At 40.7% G+C, this 20119-nt stretch overlaps 1 protein-coding gene across 1 annotated transcript in view; it reads left to right on the forward strand.

Moving 5' to 3' along the window:
- The window catches only part of KNTC1 (kinetochore associated 1), a 102031-nt gene that overhangs the window by 62608 nt on the left and 19304 nt on the right, over positions 1-20119 (forward strand). The window contains exons 40-51 of the mRNA XM_025402053.1: positions 524-628; positions 3123-3251; positions 3871-3987; positions 5730-5839; positions 9464-9671; positions 13583-13672; positions 14621-14792; positions 14881-14939; positions 15075-15291; positions 16909-16982; positions 17219-17429; positions 17639-17748. Of these exons, the coding sequence (XP_025257838.1) occupies positions 524-628; positions 3123-3251; positions 3871-3987; positions 5730-5839; positions 9464-9671; positions 13583-13672; positions 14621-14792; positions 14881-14939; positions 15075-15291; positions 16909-16982; positions 17219-17429; positions 17639-17748 (1602 nt within the window). The remainder of the gene's footprint in view (positions 1-523; positions 629-3122; positions 3252-3870; positions 3988-5729; positions 5840-9463; positions 9672-13582; positions 13673-14620; positions 14793-14880; positions 14940-15074; positions 15292-16908; positions 16983-17218; positions 17430-17638; positions 17749-20119) is intronic.

The raw sequence follows: 20119 nt of genomic DNA on the forward strand, positions 1-20119 counted from the left end.
GTTTTTTTTTTTTTTTTTTTTTTTTTTTTTTTTTTTTGAGACGGAGTCTCACTCTGTCGCCCAGGCTGGAGTGCAGTGGCCGGATCTCAGCTCACTGCAAGCTCCGCCTCCCGGATTCACGCCATTCTCCTGCCTCAGCCTCCCGAGTAGCTGGGACTACAGGTGCCCGCCGCCTCGCCCGGCTAGTTTTTTGTATTTTTTAGTAGAGACGGGGTTTCACCGTGTTAGCCAGGATGGTCTCGATCTCCTGACCTCGTGATCCGCCTGTCTCGGCCTCCCAAAGTGCTGGGATTACAGGCTTGAGCCACCGCGCCCGGCCGCGACTTAGGGTATTTTTAATGCTTCCTCTTTGCTCCCTCCCAGTCAATCCCCCACCCCCAGACACAACTTTCTATCACTGTAGGTTAAATTCTGATACTTTTTGGATATAATGATGAATTTTCAAAGTTCCTTAATATTTGAAAAAATTTTCAGAATGATACCTAGAACTAGACCTAAATATTTTTTTGTTCTTTTCTGAAAGTTATTTGGAGAGACTGCATTAGTTAAATCAAGGCATGTTGTTATGGAATTGAAAGAAAAAGCTGTTATATTTATCAGGGAAAATGCTACAACACTACTGCACAAAGTAAGTATTTGTTCTTGGTAAAAATTTTGGGTTTTTTTGCCTTTTACCTTGGTTAACTGCATATGACTCAATAGTTTATGATTCAGTACAGTAGTGTTTTACTATTCAAAAACTTCAAGAAACTATATTATAGCTAATCAGTTGTATTTTTATTATGGTAATTGACATGCTATGGAGCTTTTATGAAATAGTAGTCCGTCTTGTCCACTGTCATCTCCTGATTTTAGTTACTTATATTTATATTTATTTATTTTTTAGAGATGAGGTTTTTCTCTGTCACCCAGGCTGGAGTGCAGTAGTATGATCATAGCTTGCTGCAGCCTTGAACTTCTGGGCCCAAGCGATCCTCCTGCCTCAGGCTCCCGAGTTACTGAGATTACAGGCATGAGCAACTGTGCCCCACTCTGTAGTTATTTATATTACAGATTAAAGCATTGCAATGATCCTTTTACTTACTTCTATTCCAGAAATCCTAATTTTCCATTACCCTTTATTTTTTAAAAGATTCGAATAGACTTGATGAAAATATAGTTGCATCAGGCATTTAATTTTCATTTGTCAGATTACTTCTTTAAAAAAATTTTGGTATTTTTTTGGAGACAGGGTCTCACTCTGTCTAGGCTGCAGTGCAGAGGCACCATCATAGCTTACTGCAGCCTTGAACTCATGAGCTCAAGCAGCCCTCCTGCTGCTCAGCCTCCTGTGTATCTGGGGCTGCTGGTGCGCCCCCATGCCTGGCTAATTTTTGAAGTTTTTGTAGAGAGAGGTCTCACTGTGTTGCCCAGACTGGTCTTGGACTCTTGGCCTCAAACAATCCTTCCACCTTGGTCTCCTGAAATGCTGGAAGTACAGGCATGATATTGTGCCCAGGTCCCCCAATTTTTTTTTTTTGAAATAGAATCTCGCACTCTTGTCCAGGCTGGAATGAAGTGGCACGATCTTGGCTCACTGCAAGCTACGCCTCCTGGGTTCATGCCGTTCTCCTGCCTCAGCCTCCCTAGTACGGGCGCCTGCCACCATGCCTGGCTAATTTTTTGTATTTTTAGTAGAGACGGGGTTTCACCGTGTTGACCAAGATGGTCTCGATCTCCTGACCTCGTGATCCACCCGCCTCGGCCTCCCAAAGTGCTGGGATTACAGGCATGAACCACCGCACCTGGCCCAAAATTTTTTGTTTGGAGATAATTTCAAAGTTTCAGGAAAATCTTAAGAATAGTACAAAGGCCGGGCGCGGTGGCTCAAGCCTGTAATCCCAGCACTTTGGGAGGCNACCAGACTAAATGGTGTCAAGAATGTAGAATAACTGGAAGTGTCATATACTCCTGGTGATGGTATAAAATTGGACAACTGCTTAGGAAAATTGACAATTTCTTATACAGTTAAACATACACCTATCTTGTATATATAAACAAATAGCAATATATAAACATCCTAAATTGCCATCTGTAAGATAGATACTGGTTGAATAAATCAAGTTACATCAACAAAATTGAGGAATACATAGTCATTAAATGATTTGAATAAGAATGTTCTCAGTGGCCTTCATAACAGCCAAAAAATTAGAAACAACCCAAATGTCCATCAATAGAAGAATGGGTAGAAAAGATTGTACATATAAAGTTTAAGAACAGGACAGACTAAGCAATGGTGGTAGAATAGTTTAATGGTTGCCTCTGGGAGAAGGAAGTGTGGAACCGAGTAGAAATGAGAATAAAAGCCGGGCGCGGTGGCTCAAGCCTGTAATCCCAGCACTTTGGGAGGCCGAGACGGGTGGATCACGAGGTCAGGAGATCGAGACCATCCTGGCGAACACGGTGAAACCCCGTCTCTACTAAGAAATACAAAAAACTAGCCGGGCGAGGCGGCGGGCGCCTATAGTCCCAGCTACTCGGGAGGATGAGGCCGGAGAATGGCGTGAACCCGGGAGGCGGAGCTTGCAGTGAGCTGAGATCCGGCCACTGCACTCCAGCCTGGGCGACAGAGCGAGACTCCGTCTCAAAAAAAAAAAAAAAAAAAAAAAAAAGAATAGTACAAAGATCTCTGGTATACCCTTTATTGCTTTATCATTTTCTGGCATGCTCTCTCTTTCTCTCTTTTTCTATTTATATATAAAATCATTTGATATTTTGTATGTATTTTTTCTATTTAGGAATAAGTTACATACCTTATGGCTCTTTACCCCTAAATATTTCAGTGCCCTATAGAACTTGTAGTTGCTTTCCTTACTCTTTGGATAGTGATAAAGGACGTTAAACATAAGCAAACATATTAGAACTATTTTACTATAACTTTTCATGAAATACTTGTTCTTTCATAGTGTATATAATTCAATTTAGTGATAAACCTCAAGACACTTAATTCTGTTTTTTTCTTTAAAAAGTTTTTTAAATTATAAATTAAAATTCTTCCTATTTGTATTTCTGCCCTTTGTAAACAAAGTTAATTCTGTTTTGATTGTGAAGAATTTGCTTCTTTTGCTGCTTTCTTCCCATAGGTATTTAATTGTCGCTTGGTAGATCTTGACCTGGCGTTGGGTTACTGCACTCTCTTACCTCAAAAAGATGTGTTTGAAAATCTCTGGAAGCTCATAGATAAAGCATGGCAGAATTACGACAAAATCTTGGTATGCCCTAACGAAGCACATCTTCAATTCTTGAAGTATTCAGGATTTGAGGGGAGAAATGAAGTTGGCTTTGCCACCTGGTTGTAAAGATTTAGTAGAATAAATGTTGAGCTAACTTGTGATTTCTACCAACTTCTGCTTGACTGGTGACATACTGTTGCCTGTATATGCAAATTATAAGCATTGTTCAACCCAAAGAATTACGGTTTTTTAATTTCTTAAAATCTGTGTACACCCTTAGAACCTCAAATCTTATTTTGGTTTAGTTGAAACCCTAGATCCATGAATCAGTTTATTTTTGTAGGATAAGTTTAATAGATAGAAAACTTCTCTTAGATATTGTGTTAAAATTTGCCTTTTATGGGGATTTTCTTGCAAGATAACTAAAATTTGGCCTTTTATTATAAAGGAAAGCCAGGCTAAATGTATAGCATTATACGAAAAGCTGAATTACCTAAATATTACATAAGAAGTAACGACTGTGTACAAAATAATATGTAACATTCTACATGGTTATCACAAAGAAAGTTATGATTTTTGTTGTTGGGTTTCATCTAAAAGGTGTTTTAAGAATATATTCTACTTATGATTGAACTTTAATTCTATTTTAATTTTTTAGGCAATATCTCTGGTGGGCTCTGAGCTGGCAAGTCTCTATCAGGACATAGAAATGGGGCTTAAGTTCCATGAACTCAGTACTGATGCCCAGTGGGGCATTCGTCTTGGTAAACTTGGTGTGAGTATTCTTTGTACTGCTGTCATCAATTCTGATAATTACCCACTTGGAAAATTTAAAACAAAGATCTTGTCCTTTACTTTTGGGAAGACAGTGTATGTGTACTGCCTCATACATTTTATTAAGTACACACATAGGTGCTTTCAAAGAAATAAGCAACTTTTTGCCTCATTTCCTTTTTTCTGTATTTTTAAGAAAATTAAAAGGGGCCTGACATTTTCAGCTGCTTAACTTTCTCATTTGTAGGTATATATCTAGTATCAATTGACATTATGCTATTTCGGGCCTAGCCTTTAGCCTCATACTTTTGTTTTCTGCTGCTGTTATTTAAAGATAATATTAAAATGTATATACAGCTATACCATGCTTTAAGAACTCCCAGAAGGGGGAAAGTAAATGGCCTTTATTTTTTTATTTTTTTATTTTTATTTTTGAGACGGAGTCTTGCTCTTTTGCCAGGCTGGAGTGCAGTGGTGTGATCTCAGCTCACTGCAACATCCACCTCCCGGGTTCAAGTAATTCCCCTGCCTTAGCCTCCCGAGTAGCTGGGACTACGGGCATGCACCACCACGCCCATCTAATTTTTTGTATTTTAGTAGAGACAGGGTTTCACCATGTTGGCCAGGATGGTCTCCATCTCTTGACCTCGTGATCCGCCCACCTCGGCCTCCCAAAGTGCTAGGATTACAAGCGTGAGCCACCGCGCCCAGCCTTGGCCTTTATTTTTGACACTGTGAAAGGACAGGCAGGGCGGGTGCGGTGGCTCATGCCTGTAATCCCAGCATTTTGGGAGGCCAAGGCAGGCAGATCACGAGGTCAGGAGATTGAGACCATCCTGGCCAACATGGTGAAACCCTGTCTCTACTAAAAATACAAAAAAAAAAAAATTAGCTGGGCGTAGTGGCGGGTGCCTGTAATCCCAGCTACTCGGGAGGCTGACAGGAGAATGGCGTGAACCCAGGAGGCGGATGTTGCAGTGAGCCGAGATCGTGCCACTGCACTCCAGCCTGGGCAACAGTGAGACTCTGTCTCAAAAAAAAAAAAAAAAAAAGAACAGACAAGCAAAACCCAGTTTTCTTTTTCTTTTCTTTTTTTTGAGACAGAATCTCACTCTGTCACCCAGGCTGGAGTGCAGTGGCATTATCATGGCTCACTGCAGCCTCGACCTCTAGGGCCCAAGTGATCCTCCCAACTTAGCCTCCTGAGTAGCTGGGACTACAGGCATGCACCACCATACCCAGCTAATTGTTTTGTATTTTTTGTAGAGACAGAGTTTCCATGTTGGCCAGGCTGGTCTCGAACTCCTGACCTCAAGTGATCCACCTGCCTCCGCCTCCAGTGCTGGGATTATAGGCATTAGCCAAAACCCTGTTTTCTTTACCAAAAATATAAGACATTTTACTTGCAAACAGTTGACTTATCAGGAAGGTAACCAGTACAGAAATGCTATATGTTTTGAAGCTTAATTCTTCTGCAGTAATGGAACTGGTGTTCTGTTGACATTAACAATCAAACTTTTCAGATGAAGAGGCAATGGTTAGGATGACTAAGGAGTTTCAGACCCAAGTACACCTAAAATCTCAGAATGATGGCTGGGTTGGGTAGTGTGAAGTTGGAGGAGCTATAGACAAATGTTTCTTTTTAAAAAGGATACTAAGAAGGCAAGTCATCGTGTTGCCCTTACTCTGATACATTTCAGTGTAGAGGATTTTTTTGGTTTGTTTTGTTCTTTTTATTTCTAGATTTCTTTTCAACCAGTTTTCAGGCAACATTTTCTCACCAAGAAAGACCTCATTAAAGCTCTTGTGGAGAATATAGATATGGACACAAGCCTCATTCTGGAATATTGCAGGTAATTCTTTAAACATTAATGGTATTTTTGCTGTTAACAAAATGGTAATCCTTATTGCAAGAACACAGTAATAACGATGATTATTTTACAAGGTCCATGGACCTCTGATATTTTCTTTTGCTCATTCCAAAACTGAGTAAATATGAAGTCAGATTAGAGTCTCTTATGATATCACCATTTAAATTCACCATTTAGTGTTTCCCAAACTTGTCTCCTGTTAAGCATCGTCTAGGGCACTAACTTTCACATGCAGGTTTCTGGGTCTCTCTGCAGTTCTGACTCAGTGGGTCTGGACCGGGGCCTCAGAATTGCTGGTCTCTAATAGGAGCTCAGATGATTCCTATGATCAGAAAAGTTGGAGAATATTCTTCTGAGTAATAAACTTCTAAATCAGATTAGCTAGGGAGCAAAGTAATCTTAAAAATTAATGAAAAGTTTGATTTAGGGAGAATTTCTAATTTCCTATTGAAATATTTATAAAAATTCTTATTTTTATACTTATTTATTTGATACGGAGTCTCGCTCTGTCACCCAGGCTGGAATGCAGTGGCGCAATCTCAGCTCACTGCAACCTCCACCTTTAAGTGATTCTCTGGCCTCAGCCTCCCAAGTAGCTGGGATTACAGGTGTACACCACTGCGCCTGGCTAATTTTTATATTTTTAGTAGAGACGGGGTTTCACCATGTTGGCCAGGCTGTTGTCGAACTCCTGACCTTAAGTGATCCACCCACCTCAGCCTCCCAAAGTACTGGGATTATAGGGGTGAGCCACTGCGCCTGAACAAGAATTTTTAGAACTAAGATAAAATGTGTTATTTATAGATTCAGCTTACTTTGATGAGTAGGGATAAATGATATGTAATTTATAACTCAGATGTTTCTATCTAGTAAATAGAAGGACTTGTTTTCTGGTTTCAGAATGCTTTCAGATATGTCACCTCATTTAATTTTTACAGTTCTTATTGCATATGTTGCCAGTCGATATATGAGAAAACAAACCCATAGTACATGACCTGCTCAAGGTCAAATTATTAATGACTGCTTCTAAAATCTTATGGGTGCTATAACCCCCATCTGATTTGTAACAGATGAATGGAATCTGAGTTATTGAGAATGAAACTGCTTGGTACATTTCCTGCACCAGGCAGGCATCTAGTTCTTTGTCTCTGTGGACAGTGGGGAAAGACCGTGGCTGTCACCATCCTGTACCTGCAAGTCAAGGACTGTAGACTGCCCATAGCTTGAAGGAGCACTGACTTAAAGAGTAGTTTGAAGTAACAAAACTATGTCATTCTTCAGTTTAGAGTGCTATAAATCCAGAATAGGATACGCACACTCTTATCTTTTTTTATTAATTTGGACTTCTGCTAGATTCTTCTGTGATGTTTTATGGTGCAGGATACTTTTTTGAAATTTAAATAGCTATAATGTCAAGTTCATTTCATAATTATTCTACTTATGTGGCATTGATGATTTGTATTCATATGATAGTGACACCTCTGCCTCAGGCAGTCTACCTGAATAAATTTAGATAACCTTTAGAATATCAGAGAGTGACTTGAAAATGGTGGTACTTAAGCCTTTTATTGCTATTTTGGTTACTCTGTATAGCAAATTAAACTATCATTGTCTTATTAATAGGGTCTAAAAAGGCATTTCAATTGTTATTTTGTCTATAGTAACCAGATTCTTTTTTTGTTTTTTTTTTTGAGATGGAGTCTTGCTCTGTCACCCAGGCTGGAGTGCAGTGGCGCAATCTCGTCTCACTGCAACTTCCACCTCCTGGGTTCAAGCGATTCTCCTGCCTCAGCCTCTTGAGTAGCTGGGATTACAGGCACACGCCACCACACCGGGTTAATTTTTTGTATTTTAGTAGAGATGGGGTTTCACCGTGTTATCCAGGCTGGTCTTGAACTCCTGAGTTCAGGCAATCCACCCGTCTGGACCTCCCAAAGTGCTAGGATTACAGGCGTGAGCCACCATGCCTGGCCTAATTTTTGTATTTTTTTTTTTTTTTTTTTTTGAGACGGAGTCTCGCTCTGTCGCCCAGGCTGGAGTGCAGTGGCGCGATCTCGGCTCACTGCAAGCTCCACCTCCCGGGTTCACGCCATTCTCCTGCCTCAGCCTCCTGAGTAGCTGGGACTACAGGCGCCCGCCACCGCGCCCGGCTAATTTTTTGTATTTTTAGTAGAGACGGGGTTTCACCGTGGTCTCGATCTCCTGACCTTGTGATCCGCCCGCCTTGGCCTCCCAAAGTGCTGGGATTACAGGCGTGAGCCACCGCGCCCGGCAATTTTTGTATTTTTAGTAGAGATGGGGTTTCACCATATTGGTCAGGCTGGGCTCCCAACTCCTGACCTTAAATGATCTGTCTGCCTTGGCCTCCCAAAGTGCTGGGATTACAGGCATGAACCACCGTGCCGGCCTGCTTTTTTTTTTAAATCTTTTTTTTAAAAAACAGCTTTTTGGCTGGGGATGGTGGCTAACGCCTATAATCGCAACACTTTGAGGGGCCAAGGCAGGAGGATTGCTTGAGGCCAGGAGATGGAGACCAGCCTTAGTGACAGAGTGAGAGCCCCATCTCTACAAAACTAAAAAAATTCGTTGAGTATTGTGGTGCGTGCTTGTAGTTCCAGCTACTTGAGAGGTTGAAGTGGGAGGATTGCTTGAGCCCAGGAGGTTGAGACTGCAGTGAGCCTTGATCATGCCACTGCACTTCAGCCTGGAGAACAGAATGAGACCCTGTCTCAAAAAAACAAAAAAAATCCAACTTTTTGTTTTGTTGATCCTTGGTATTGTTTTTGTTTCAATTTCATTTATTTCTGCTCTGATCTTTATTGCTTCTTTTACTAATTTTGTGTTTGGCTCTTCCTTTTCTAGGTCTTTAAGATGTATTGTTAGGTTGTTTGTGAATTTTTTCTACTGTTTTGATGTGTAGGCACTTATAGGTATAAATTGTTTTCAGCTTTTAATTATTACAAAGAGTTGTTCCAGGGGACATCCTTACTAACGTATCCTTTTCTACTTAGGTGAAATTTGTAAATGTTGCATTGTTATCCTAAAGAGCATAAATATTTTCAATTTTATTACAGATATCTCTCCAATGTTATAACAGTTTACACACCCACCAGGAATAATATCGGATTTATTTTTTATTTTTTTTGAGATGGAGTCTCGCTCTGTTGCCCAAGCTGGAGTGCAGTGGCACGACCTTTTCTCACCACTTCTGCCTTCCAGGTTCAAGCGATTCTCCTGCCTCAGCCTCCCAAGTAGCTAGGTCTACAGGTGTGCACCACCATGCCTGGCTAATTTTTGTATTTTTAGTAGAGATGAGGTTTCACTATGTTGGCCAGGCTGGTCTCAAACTCCTGACCTCATGATCTGCTCACCTCGGCCTCCCAAAGTGCTGGGATTACAGATGTGAGTCACCGTGCGTGGCCTAATATCTGATTTTTAAAAGGCAATAATTAGCTTTGATGACAGGTAGTTTATCTGATTTTGAGACTGGACAATGACAAGGTTAAATTTCGACAATGGAAGCATGTACCCAGGTGTTTTGTCAGATACGTTGCATGGAAATGCCTGCAGTTAGGGAGATTGGTATGTATTGAATGCTTCTTTTAGCACATTTCAGTTGGACTGCGATGCAGCTCTTCAGCTCTTCATTGAAACACTGCTCCACAACACGAATGCCAGCCAAGGCCAGGGAGATGCAAGCACGGACTCTGCAAAGCAGCGGCATCCCAAACTCCTGGTCAAAGCCCTTGAGATGGTTCCTTTACTGACGAGCACAAAAGATTTGGTCATCAGTCTTAGTGGGATACTACATAAGGTAGACACACAGTGAAATGAGTTGGGTCATCTCAGTTATCCCTCCCACCCTCAATAATTAGATACGTTAATAACAAATTGGATGTATAAGTCTATATTTTTATCAACTTTTAATTTGAAATATTCTCTTGATTTCTATATTTTTAACACAGTTAAATATAATTTTCCCATTTTTCAAAATAGAAGTAGCTTTTCTTCCCCAGATTTTTGAAAACCTTACACATTCTTTGAATTTGTATGAGCTAGAAAGAAATGTATAAATCAGAACAGGCAATTTTCCTATAACCCCAATCCCTAGAGATAAAAATGTTAATAATGTGGTGTAGTAACTATCTTACACTAAATATACTATTCTGTGACCCTCTTTTTTCACTTAACATATTGTCATTATATGTCAGTACATATACATCTATCTCAAAAGAAACAATTTCTTTTTCACTATCCTGCCGGAAATGTCTTTTTTCTTTTTTTTTTTGAGACAAGGTCTTGCTCTGTTGCCCAGGCTGGAGTGCAGTGGTATGAATGTGACTCACTACAGCCTCTATGTCCTGGGCTCAAGTGATAGTCCAGCCTCAGCCTCCCAAGTAGCTGGGATTACAGGTGTGCACCATCATGCCTGGTTCATTTTTATATTTTTAGTAGAGACGGGATTTCACCATGTTGTCCAGGCTGTTTTCAAACTACTGGCCTCAAGCGATCCTCCCACCTTGGCCTCCTGAAGTACTAGGAATACAGAGGTGAGCCACCAGGCCTAGTGAAACATCATTTTTGACAGATGCATAACTATTATTCCATTATATGGATAAAACATGCTGTATTTAACCAGCCTTTTGTGGATAGACATTTAAATTGTTTTTTTGTTTTTGTTTTTGTTTTGAGATAGGGTCTCACTGTCACCTAGGCTGGAGTGCAGTGTTGTGAACATGGCTCATGGCAGCCTTGACTTCCTGGGCTCAACTGGTCCTTCTACCTCAGCCTCCCAGGTAGCTGGGACTATAGGTGCATGCCACCATAATTTTATGGCAGTATTTTTTTTTAAATTGTTTTTAAAATTTTTTAATTTTTTAAAAATTTTTTGTGAAGATGAATCTCACTATGTTGTCCTGGCTGGGTAGATTTTATTATTATAAATGGTTGTAATTAATATCTTCATACATGTTTTTATACTTTTGTCTGATTTTTTTATTTTTTTTTTTTTTTATTTTTTTTTTTTTGAGACTGAGTCTGGCTCTGTCGCCCAGGCTGGAGTGCAGTGGCCGGATCTCAGCTCACTGCAAGCTCCGCCTCCCAGGTTTACGCCATTCTCCTGCCTCAGCCTCCCGAGTAGCTGGGACCACAGGCGCCCGCCACTTCGCCCGGCTAGTTTTTTGTATTTTTTAGTAGAGACGGGGTTTCACCGTGTTCGCCAGGATGGTCTCGATCTCCTGACCTCGTGATCCGCCCGTCTCGGCCTCCCAAAGTGCTGGGATTACAGGCTTGAGCCACCGCGCCCGGCCTAGATTTTTTTATTTTTTTTAAGAGAAGGGGGTCTCGCTATTTTGCGCAGGTTGGCCTCTAACTCCTGGGCTCAGGTGATCCTCTTGCTTCAGCTTCCCGAGTAGCTGGAACTACAGGGACTATACCTGGTATAGTATATAGCTGAGTATTTGTTTAGGAGATCTTCTGATCTGAGAATTGGAATGTTTGGTCAGGGGGTAGTTTAATGGAGCAATGACGGTGAATGGCAGGGAAATAAATTTTTTTTTTTTGAGATGGAGTTTTGCTGTTGTTGTCCAGGCTGGAGTCTAATGGCGCAGTCTCGGCTCCCTGCAAACTCTGCCTCCCGAGTTCTCCTGCCTCAGCTTCCCAAGTAGCTGGGATTACAGGCATGCGCCACCACATCCAGCTAATTTTTTGTATTTAGGAGTGATATGGTTTCACCATGTTGGTCAGGCTTGTCATGAACTCCTGACCTCAAGTGATCCACCTGCCTTGGCCTCCCAAAGTGCTGGAATTACAGGCATGAGCCACTGTGCCCAGCTTGGAAATAAGATTTTAAGCCTGAAATAAATATTTCAGTTTTATATTTTGCTTGTAATTCAGCCCAAAATTACACAGATTGCTCAAATTTTCTAGGTATAGTATTTCATCTTCCCACTTTGTTCAGTGTTGTTTTTCACATGACTTTTGTTGGCATTTTAAAAATAGGCCAGCTTGAGGAACATAGTAAGAACTTGTCACTACAAAAAATTTTTTTAAATTAGGTGGGCCTAATGGTATGTGCCTGTAATCCCAGCTATTTGGGAAGCTGAAGCGGAGAGGATTACTTGAGCCCAGGAAGTCAAGGCTGCAGTGAGTTGTTATTACACCACTGCACTCCAGCCTGGGTGACAGAGCAAGACTGTCTCAAAAATAAAATAAAAAGAGAAAAAGTAATTGTGTATGGGTAGAAAGAAACAAAGAACAAAGAGAAGACTGTTTTTTGTTGTTGTTGTTTTGTTTTGTTTTTTTGAGATGAAATCTCACTCCGTTGTCCAGGCTGGAGTGCAATGGCATGATCTTGGCTCACTGCATCCTCTGCCTCCTGGGTTCAAGCGATTCTCCTGCCTCTGCCTCCTGAGTAGTTGGTACTACAGGCATGCACCACTACGCTGGCTACTTTTTGTATTTTTAGTAGAGATAGGATTTCACCATGTTGGCCAGGCTGGTCTCAAATGCCTGACCTCAGGTGATCCGTGTGCCTTAGCCTCCCAAAGTGTTGGGATTACAGGCATGAGCCACTGTACCCAGCCTGACATCCTTTCTTTTTATGTTAGTATATGTACATATGCCACACAATTAATTCTTGCACTATAGTATATAGTTAGAGCTAAAACAGAATCCTTTGAGAAACTTGCTTGGAGGCCCACAGTTTTACTCGTGTCATTTCTAAGAAAAGCATCAGTTTCTTTCTGTTCTAATTTATCCCATTGTAAATGGAAGAAATGGAACTTTAATTTCAAAATCTTATAAAATTTTGACCATATCCCTACCCTTTCTATGTTTTTAGTATCTTAAGAACTTCCTTCTTATTTTTGAGACAGAGTCTGGTTCTTTTGTTCAGGCTGGAGAGCCAGTGGCATGATCTCAGCTCACTGTAACCTCCACTTCCCAGGTTCAAGCGATTCTCCTGCCTCAGCCTCCCAGGTAGCTGGGACTACAGGTGCATGCCACCACACCCAGCTAATTTTTGTATTTTTGGTAGAGATGGGGTTTCACTGCATTGGCCAGGCTGGTCTTGAACTCTTGACCACCCGCCTTGGCCTCCCAAAGTGCTGGAATTACAGGCAAGAGCATCCTTCTTTATTAATACTGCCTTGTGCAGCTTTTAAAAACAGCCTTTGAGACCTTTTTTAGCATGTATGTTTATCCTCACAGGTAATTTTAGAGGTGAGAAAATTGTAGCTCTTTATTTTTTTATTTTTATTATTATTATTATTATTTTTTGAGACGGAGTCTCACTCTGTTGCCCAGGCTGGAGTGCAGTGGCACGATCTCGTTTAACTGCAGGCTGCGCCTCCCGGGTTCACGCTCCTGGGTTCACACCATTCTGCCTTAGCCTCCTGAGTAGCTGGGTCAACAGGTGCCTGCCACCATGCCTGGCTAATTTTTTTTTGTATTTTTTAGTAGAGATGGGGTTTCACCGTGTTAGCCAGAATGGTCTCAATCTCCTGACCTCGTGATCTGCCGGCCTCGGCTTCCCAAAGTGCTAGGATTACAGGTGTGAGCCACCACATCTGGCCGGTTGTAGCTCATTTTTAAGGGAGTAATTAATTTAACATTGTAGTGCAATGATGTTTTTATATTTGTAATCTGTGCTGATGATTGTAATTGAATAAAACTTCAACATGGCAAAGTCTTATCAAGTTTTGATACATTTTTGTTTTTATACAGTTGGATCCTTATGACTATGAAATGATTGAAGTTGTCCTGAAAGTTATAGAACGAGCTGATGAAAAGATAACCAATATTAATATTAATCAGGTATAACAAATATATCAAAGATGTAAAAATCATCTTTCTGCTTTTAATTGGATCATAAATCATATCATTATTCAGGGCCTTTCCAGATTATCCACTGAATTCCTTTTAAACTCTGTGGTTTATTTTAGGTTTTTAAAAATCTTTACAAATCTTTAAAAAAGGGAAAAGATTTTCATGACATTCCTATTTTATCACTTATCTTCATCCTGTTTTTGCTGTTTTGAGGTGATTTAAATAACCTCTCCTGCTGTTGAAGAGTATGAAGTCACTACAGAACTAATTGTGAAGAGTTAAGGCAACATTTGCCATGTAGGAAGTGAAAAAGGCCATGGAGCTGAGAGTTAGGTCAGATTTGTGTATTAATGAGTAGGTCCAAGACCTACTCAATTGTGTCTCATTACTTTCATTAACTTCTTCATCGTTTCTGAATTTTGGTCATAGTGGCTTTTATACTTTTTAATTTGATTTTAGAAATTAATATTTTAGAAATATTTTAATATTTTAATAAGACTTATTATATAAGAAAATATATCAATTCAAAAGATTATACAAAGTTTCCTAATAGAAAATATAAACATAAGAAAAATAAGAGTGTAGAGAATTAATTTAGATCTGTAGCCTCTATATTTAAAATGAAATCAAGTATTTTGAATTATATCTCAAATTATTTGAAGAGCAGATAATCAACTGTCAAGCTCTCATTTACAAAACATCCTACCAGCAACAGGGCACCAGTGGTTTCTGCTCATAGGATTCCTTTAATGATTGTAATACATTATAGTTTAGATGAATAACGTTAAAGGGAATACTAGAAAAGGTTTTGATCCTCTTTCTGAAAACAAGATGGTCTCAGGAATGGAAACTTTTGATGGTATAGTGTTAGATGATTTTATGACAGTTTAGGATTGGGTTACTCTTACTGGACAAAAGTGTTTTATTTTAATATAGGCGTTGAGTGTTCTGAAACATTTGAAGTCATACAGAAGAATTTCTCCTCCTGTGGATCTGGAATATCAGTATATGTTGGAACATGTCATAACTTTGCCATCAGCTGCCCAAACTAGACTGCCTTTTCACCTGATATTCTTTGGCACAGCACAGAACTTCTGGAAAATTCTCTGTATGTGTTCATTAACTTTTTATGAATTTTACTGGATAGCCAATTTTTTTTTCTTAAGCAAATCATACTCTCCTTGTTTCCTTTCTAGCTACAGAACTCAGTGAAGAATCTTTCCCAACATTGCTCTTAATTTCTAAATTAATGAAGGTAATGGCTTAAAACATTGTAAGACATTTCTGTATCCTGTAATTAATTCTGACCCTGTGTAGATTTTTCTGCTGCTTTCATGTAAAACCTTATATGTGAATATGTGCTTCAGCCATAACCTTCTTTTCTTTGAAGTTCTCTCTGGACACTCTCTACGTGTCTACAGCAAAACATGTTTTTGAAAAAAAACTGAAGCCAAAGCTCCTGAAGTTAACACAAACTAAATCCTCAACATTGATTAACAAGGAAATAACTAAGATCACGCAGACCATTGAATCCTACTTACTCTCTATAGTCAACCCAGAGTGGGCTGTAGCTATTGCCATCAGCCTTGCCCAGGATATCCCCGAAGGTAAGAGGTCTTCTTTTAAAATTGTAGTAAAAAGAAAAAAAAAAGTACTCCTTTTGCATCTTCAAGAAGAAGCAGGATGGTAGTTTTGAAATGTATGTGCCTGCTCTCTTCACTGTGGTGAATGCTGAAACGCTCACGGGCAAGGAGGCAGGCACTTTCCAACTTGTCCTTGTGCCTTCTTTGGGGTGTGACCTTTGCTAGGAATAAGCAGTGATGGGTACTTCCTAATATCCAGTCACACTTTCTTTTTCTTTTTTTTTTTTTGAGACGGAGTCTTGCTCTGTCACCAGGCCGGAGTGTAGTGGCGTGATCTCGGCTCACTGCAACCTCCACCTCCCGGGTTCAAGTGATTCTCCTGCCTCAGTCTCCCGAGTAGCTGGGACTACAGGTGCGCGCCACCATGCCCAGCTGATTTTTGTGTTTTTAATAGAGACGGGGTTTCGCCATGTTGGCCAAGATGATCTCAATCTCTTGACCTCGTGATCCACCCGCCTCGGCCTCCCAAAGTGCTGGGATTACAGGTGTGAGCCACCACACCTGGCCCAATCACACTTTCAATGAGGAATCTTTAGATAGTCTCACATAACCAGACAGGTGCACAAGCACAGGCACTTACTGCTACATTTTTGGTTGTAACAAAAGTTGAAAATGACTTTTAAAAGAATGCTCAAGTCAGGAACTGGTTAGAAAATAGGGTGTGTTCATAGAACGAAATATTATGGGGCTGATTTGGAAAGATATCGAAGATATGAAGTGAGAATAGCAAATTGTACTAGAATATGTATGGTATTACCCATTAGGGTTAAGATGCACATGCAAACATGTGTGAACACAGACTGACACACACACATAGAAAACTCCTGGAAGGCATATAAGAATGTAGAGACTAGGAATGGAAGCCTCTGTCGGCTTTTTTTTTTTTTTTTGAGACAGAGTCTTGCTCTGTCGCCCAGGCTGGAGTGCGGTGGCGAGATCTTGGCTCACTGTAAGCTCCGCCTCCTGGGTTCATGCCATTCTCCTGCCTCAGCCTCCCGAGTAGCTGGGACTACAGGCGCCCTCCACCTCGCCCGGCTAATTTTTTTTGTATTTTAGTAGAGACGGGGTTTCACCGTGTTAGCCAGGCTGGTCTCGATCTCCTGACTTCGTGATCCGTCTGTCTTGGCCTCCCAAAGTGCTGGGATTACAGGCGTGAGCCACCGCACCCGGCCTTTTTTTTTTTCTTTTTTTTTGACGGAGTCTTGCTCTGTCGCCCAGGCTGGAGTGCAGTGGCGTGATCTCGGCTCACTGCAACCTCTGCCTCCTGTGTTCAAGTGCTTCTCCTGCCTCAGCCTCCCGAGTAGCTGGGACTACAGGCGTGTGCGACCATGCCCAGCTAATTTTTGTATTTTTAGTAGAGACAGGGTTTCTCCATGTTGGCCAGGCTGGTCTCCAACTCCTGACCTCAGGCGATCCACTTGCCTTGGCCTCCCAAAGTGCTGGGATTACAAATGTGAGCCACTGCACCCAGCCATGAGTATGCATTTTTGTAATTTTTAAAAGGTTGCTAATTTGACCACAATACATTTTCTTGAAAAGATTAAGATTTGCCTGTAAATCTTTATTTATTTATTTTTTTAGGTTCCTTCAAGATGTCTGCTTTGAAGTTCTGCCTTTATTTAGCTGAGAGATGGCTGCAGAATATCCCATCGCAGGTGTGTCTGAACTATCAGATTGGTGGCTTCTCTTCTTCCTAATTAAATTGTACTAGCTTATTTTACCTTCTCATGCTGCCCTGATGCCTAAAATGGAGAAGGAAGACCAAGGCTTTATGTAGATGCTTAGGAACATAACTGAGGAAGGGAGGGATTGTGATTGATAAAAATGGATGCTTGGCTTCAACTGAGACTTATAAAGTAAGAGTTTCTTTTTGCTTGGAATTGTTTAAAAGGATGAAAAACGTGAAAAAGCCGAGGCTTTGTTGAAGAAGCTTCATATCCAGTACCGGCGATCAGGCACAGAAGCTGTGCTTATAGCCCACAAGCTGAACACTGAGGAATATTTAAGAGTGATCGGAAAGCCAGCACATCTCATTGTCAGTCTCTACGAACATCCTAGCATCAATCAAAGAATTCAGAATTCGTCTGGCACAGATTATCCTGGTGAGGACAAAACTATTTTTTTGTTGTCCAAGAAAAGCTATTATTTTGATTCCCAGTTTTATGTATATATGTACATGTACTTATATATGTATATGCTTAAACATACTTATGTGTATGCATGCGCATATATACACATACACATGTAAGTATTCAATATAAGTATTTAAAACTTGAGTTTTTCTTTTAATTCTTTATTTTGAATATCTTAGATATTCATGCAGCAGCTAAAGAAATAGCTGAAGTCAATGAAATTAATTTGGAAAAAGTCTGGGACATGTTGTTGGAAAAATGGCTATGCCCTTCAACAAAACCTGGTGAAGTAAGTACTTGCTGCCCAAGAGTTGAGTATGCACCGATGACTTCTTCTCAAAGGCTAAATATTTATCCCACATGATAACAGCCTTCTAATTAGGAGCACAGACTCTTCAAAGAAGGAACTTTGTTTTGTTTTGTTTTGTTTTTGAGACAGAATCTTGATCTGTTGCCCTGGCTGGAGTGCAATGGCGCAATCTCTGCTCACTACAACCTCCGCCTCCTGGGTACAAGCGATTCTCCTGTCAGCCTCCTGAGTAGCTGGGATTACAGGTGCCCGCTACCACGCCCGGCTGATTTTTGTATTTTTGGTAGAGACGGGGTTTCACCATGTTGGTCAGGCTAGCCTCGAACTCCTGACCTCATGATCCTCCTGCCTCAGCCTCCCAACGTGCTGGGATTACAGGCGTGAGCCACTGCACCTGGCCTCTTTTGTTTGTTTTTTACAGACAGAGTCTCACTCTGTCACCCTGGCAAGTGCAATGGCGCAATCATGGCTTACTGCAGACTTGAACTCCTAGGTTCAAGCAATCCTCCCCACCTCAGCCTCCTGAGTAGCCGGGACTACACATGTGCATCACCATGTGTGGCTAATGTTTTGTTTGTTTGTTTGTTTGTTTTGTAGAGACAGGGTCTCTCACTATGTTGGCTGGGCTGGTCTCCAACTCCAGGCCTCAAATGATCTTCCCACCTCAATTTCCCAAAGTGCTGGGATTACAGGCATAAACCACTGTGCCTGTCTGGAACTTTTGTTCATTTTATTACCCTCTGTTATCTGATAAGTTTTAAAGAGATTGTTTACTTTTTTTTTTTTTTTGGATACAGAGTTTTACTCTGTCACCCAGTCTGGAGTACAGTGGCGCGATCTCAGCTCATGGCAGCCTCTGCTGAGGTTCAAGAGATTCTCCCTCCTCAGCTCCCGAGTAGCTGGGATTACAGGCGTGCGCCACTATGCCCAGCTAATTTTTGTATTTTTAGTAGAGATGGGGTTTCACCATGTTGGCCAAGCTGGTCTCAAACTCCCGACCTCAGGTGTTCCACCACGCCTGGCCTGAGGTTGCTTGCTTTTTGTTTACATATTTGGTAGCTGTTTTACCTTTCAATTGATGATTTCCGATGCTGTCTTATATGAAAGAAATGGCCTCTTCTTTTATTCAAAATCATGTGGTTAAGTTTTTGTTTTGAAATAATTTAAAATGTACAGAAAAGTGCAAAAATAGTAAAAAAAATTCCTATATATACCTTTTACCCATATCCATGAATTTTTAACATTTTGTCATATTTGCTTCATCTCTCCTCTATAATTGATACACATAATATTTTTCTAAACCATTGAAGAGTAAATCACATGTGGCATCCCCCTTTGCCCCCTGAATATTTTAAGGGTGTATTTCCCAAGAACAGGATTTTCTCTTATCCAACCATAATATAATTATAAAAATCAGAAATTTAATGGTGATATAATTGAATTTATGGTCCATTTTACAGTTATACCAATTGTCCTAATAATGTTTTTTATAGCAGTTTTCTCCCCCAGGTCTAGGATCTTGTCTAGGACTATGCTTTGCATTTGTTGGTCATGTCTCTAGTCTGCTTTTTTTTTTCTGACACAGTCTGGCTCCATTGCCCAGGCTGGAGTGCAGTGGTGCAATCTCAGCTCACTGCAACCCCCACCTCCTGGGTTCAAGCGAGTCTCATGTCTCAGCCTCCCGAGTAGCTGGGATTACAGGTGCCCGCCACCATGCCTAGCTAATTTTTGTATTTTTAGTAGAGATAAGTTTTCACCATGTTGGCTGGGCTGGTCTCGAACTCCTGGCCTCATATGTTCCTTCTACCTCAACCTCCCAAAGTGCTGGGATTACAGGCGTGAGCCACCACGCTTGGCCTCTAGTCTGTTTTAATCTACAACAGTTCTGTGACTTTTTCTTGTCTTTTATGATATTGACATTTTTGAAGAGTATAATCCAGCTGTTTCATAAGCTGCCCTCCAATTTGGGCTTGTCTAATACTGCCTCATGATAAGATTCAAATTACTTATTTTTAACATCATACTGCATAAGTTGTATTGTGCCCTCCTCAGGGTATGACATTTGGAGGCACATGAAGTCCCTTTGCCCTCATAGTTGATGTTAATTTAGATAACTTGGTTAAGGTGTTGTCTGTTTGTCTACTCCATAGTTGCTATTTTTCCTTTTGTAATTATTAGAGGAAATATTTTGGGATGATACAATATTCGATGCCTCTCCCAACTCCTTTCCTCTACCCCTGCATACCCTGATTTATTGATGTTTTTGAAGAGCACAGGCCAGCCGGTTTATAAAATGTTTCATTTTGGGTCTGCTAATGTTTCCTGTTATTTGATTCAGGTTATGTGCTTT

The sequence above is a fragment of the Theropithecus gelada genome, chromosome 11 (assembly GCF_003255815.1).
Source record: "Theropithecus gelada isolate Dixy chromosome 11, Tgel_1.0, whole genome shotgun sequence".
NCBI lineage: Eukaryota > Metazoa > Chordata > Mammalia > Primates > Cercopithecidae > Theropithecus > Theropithecus gelada.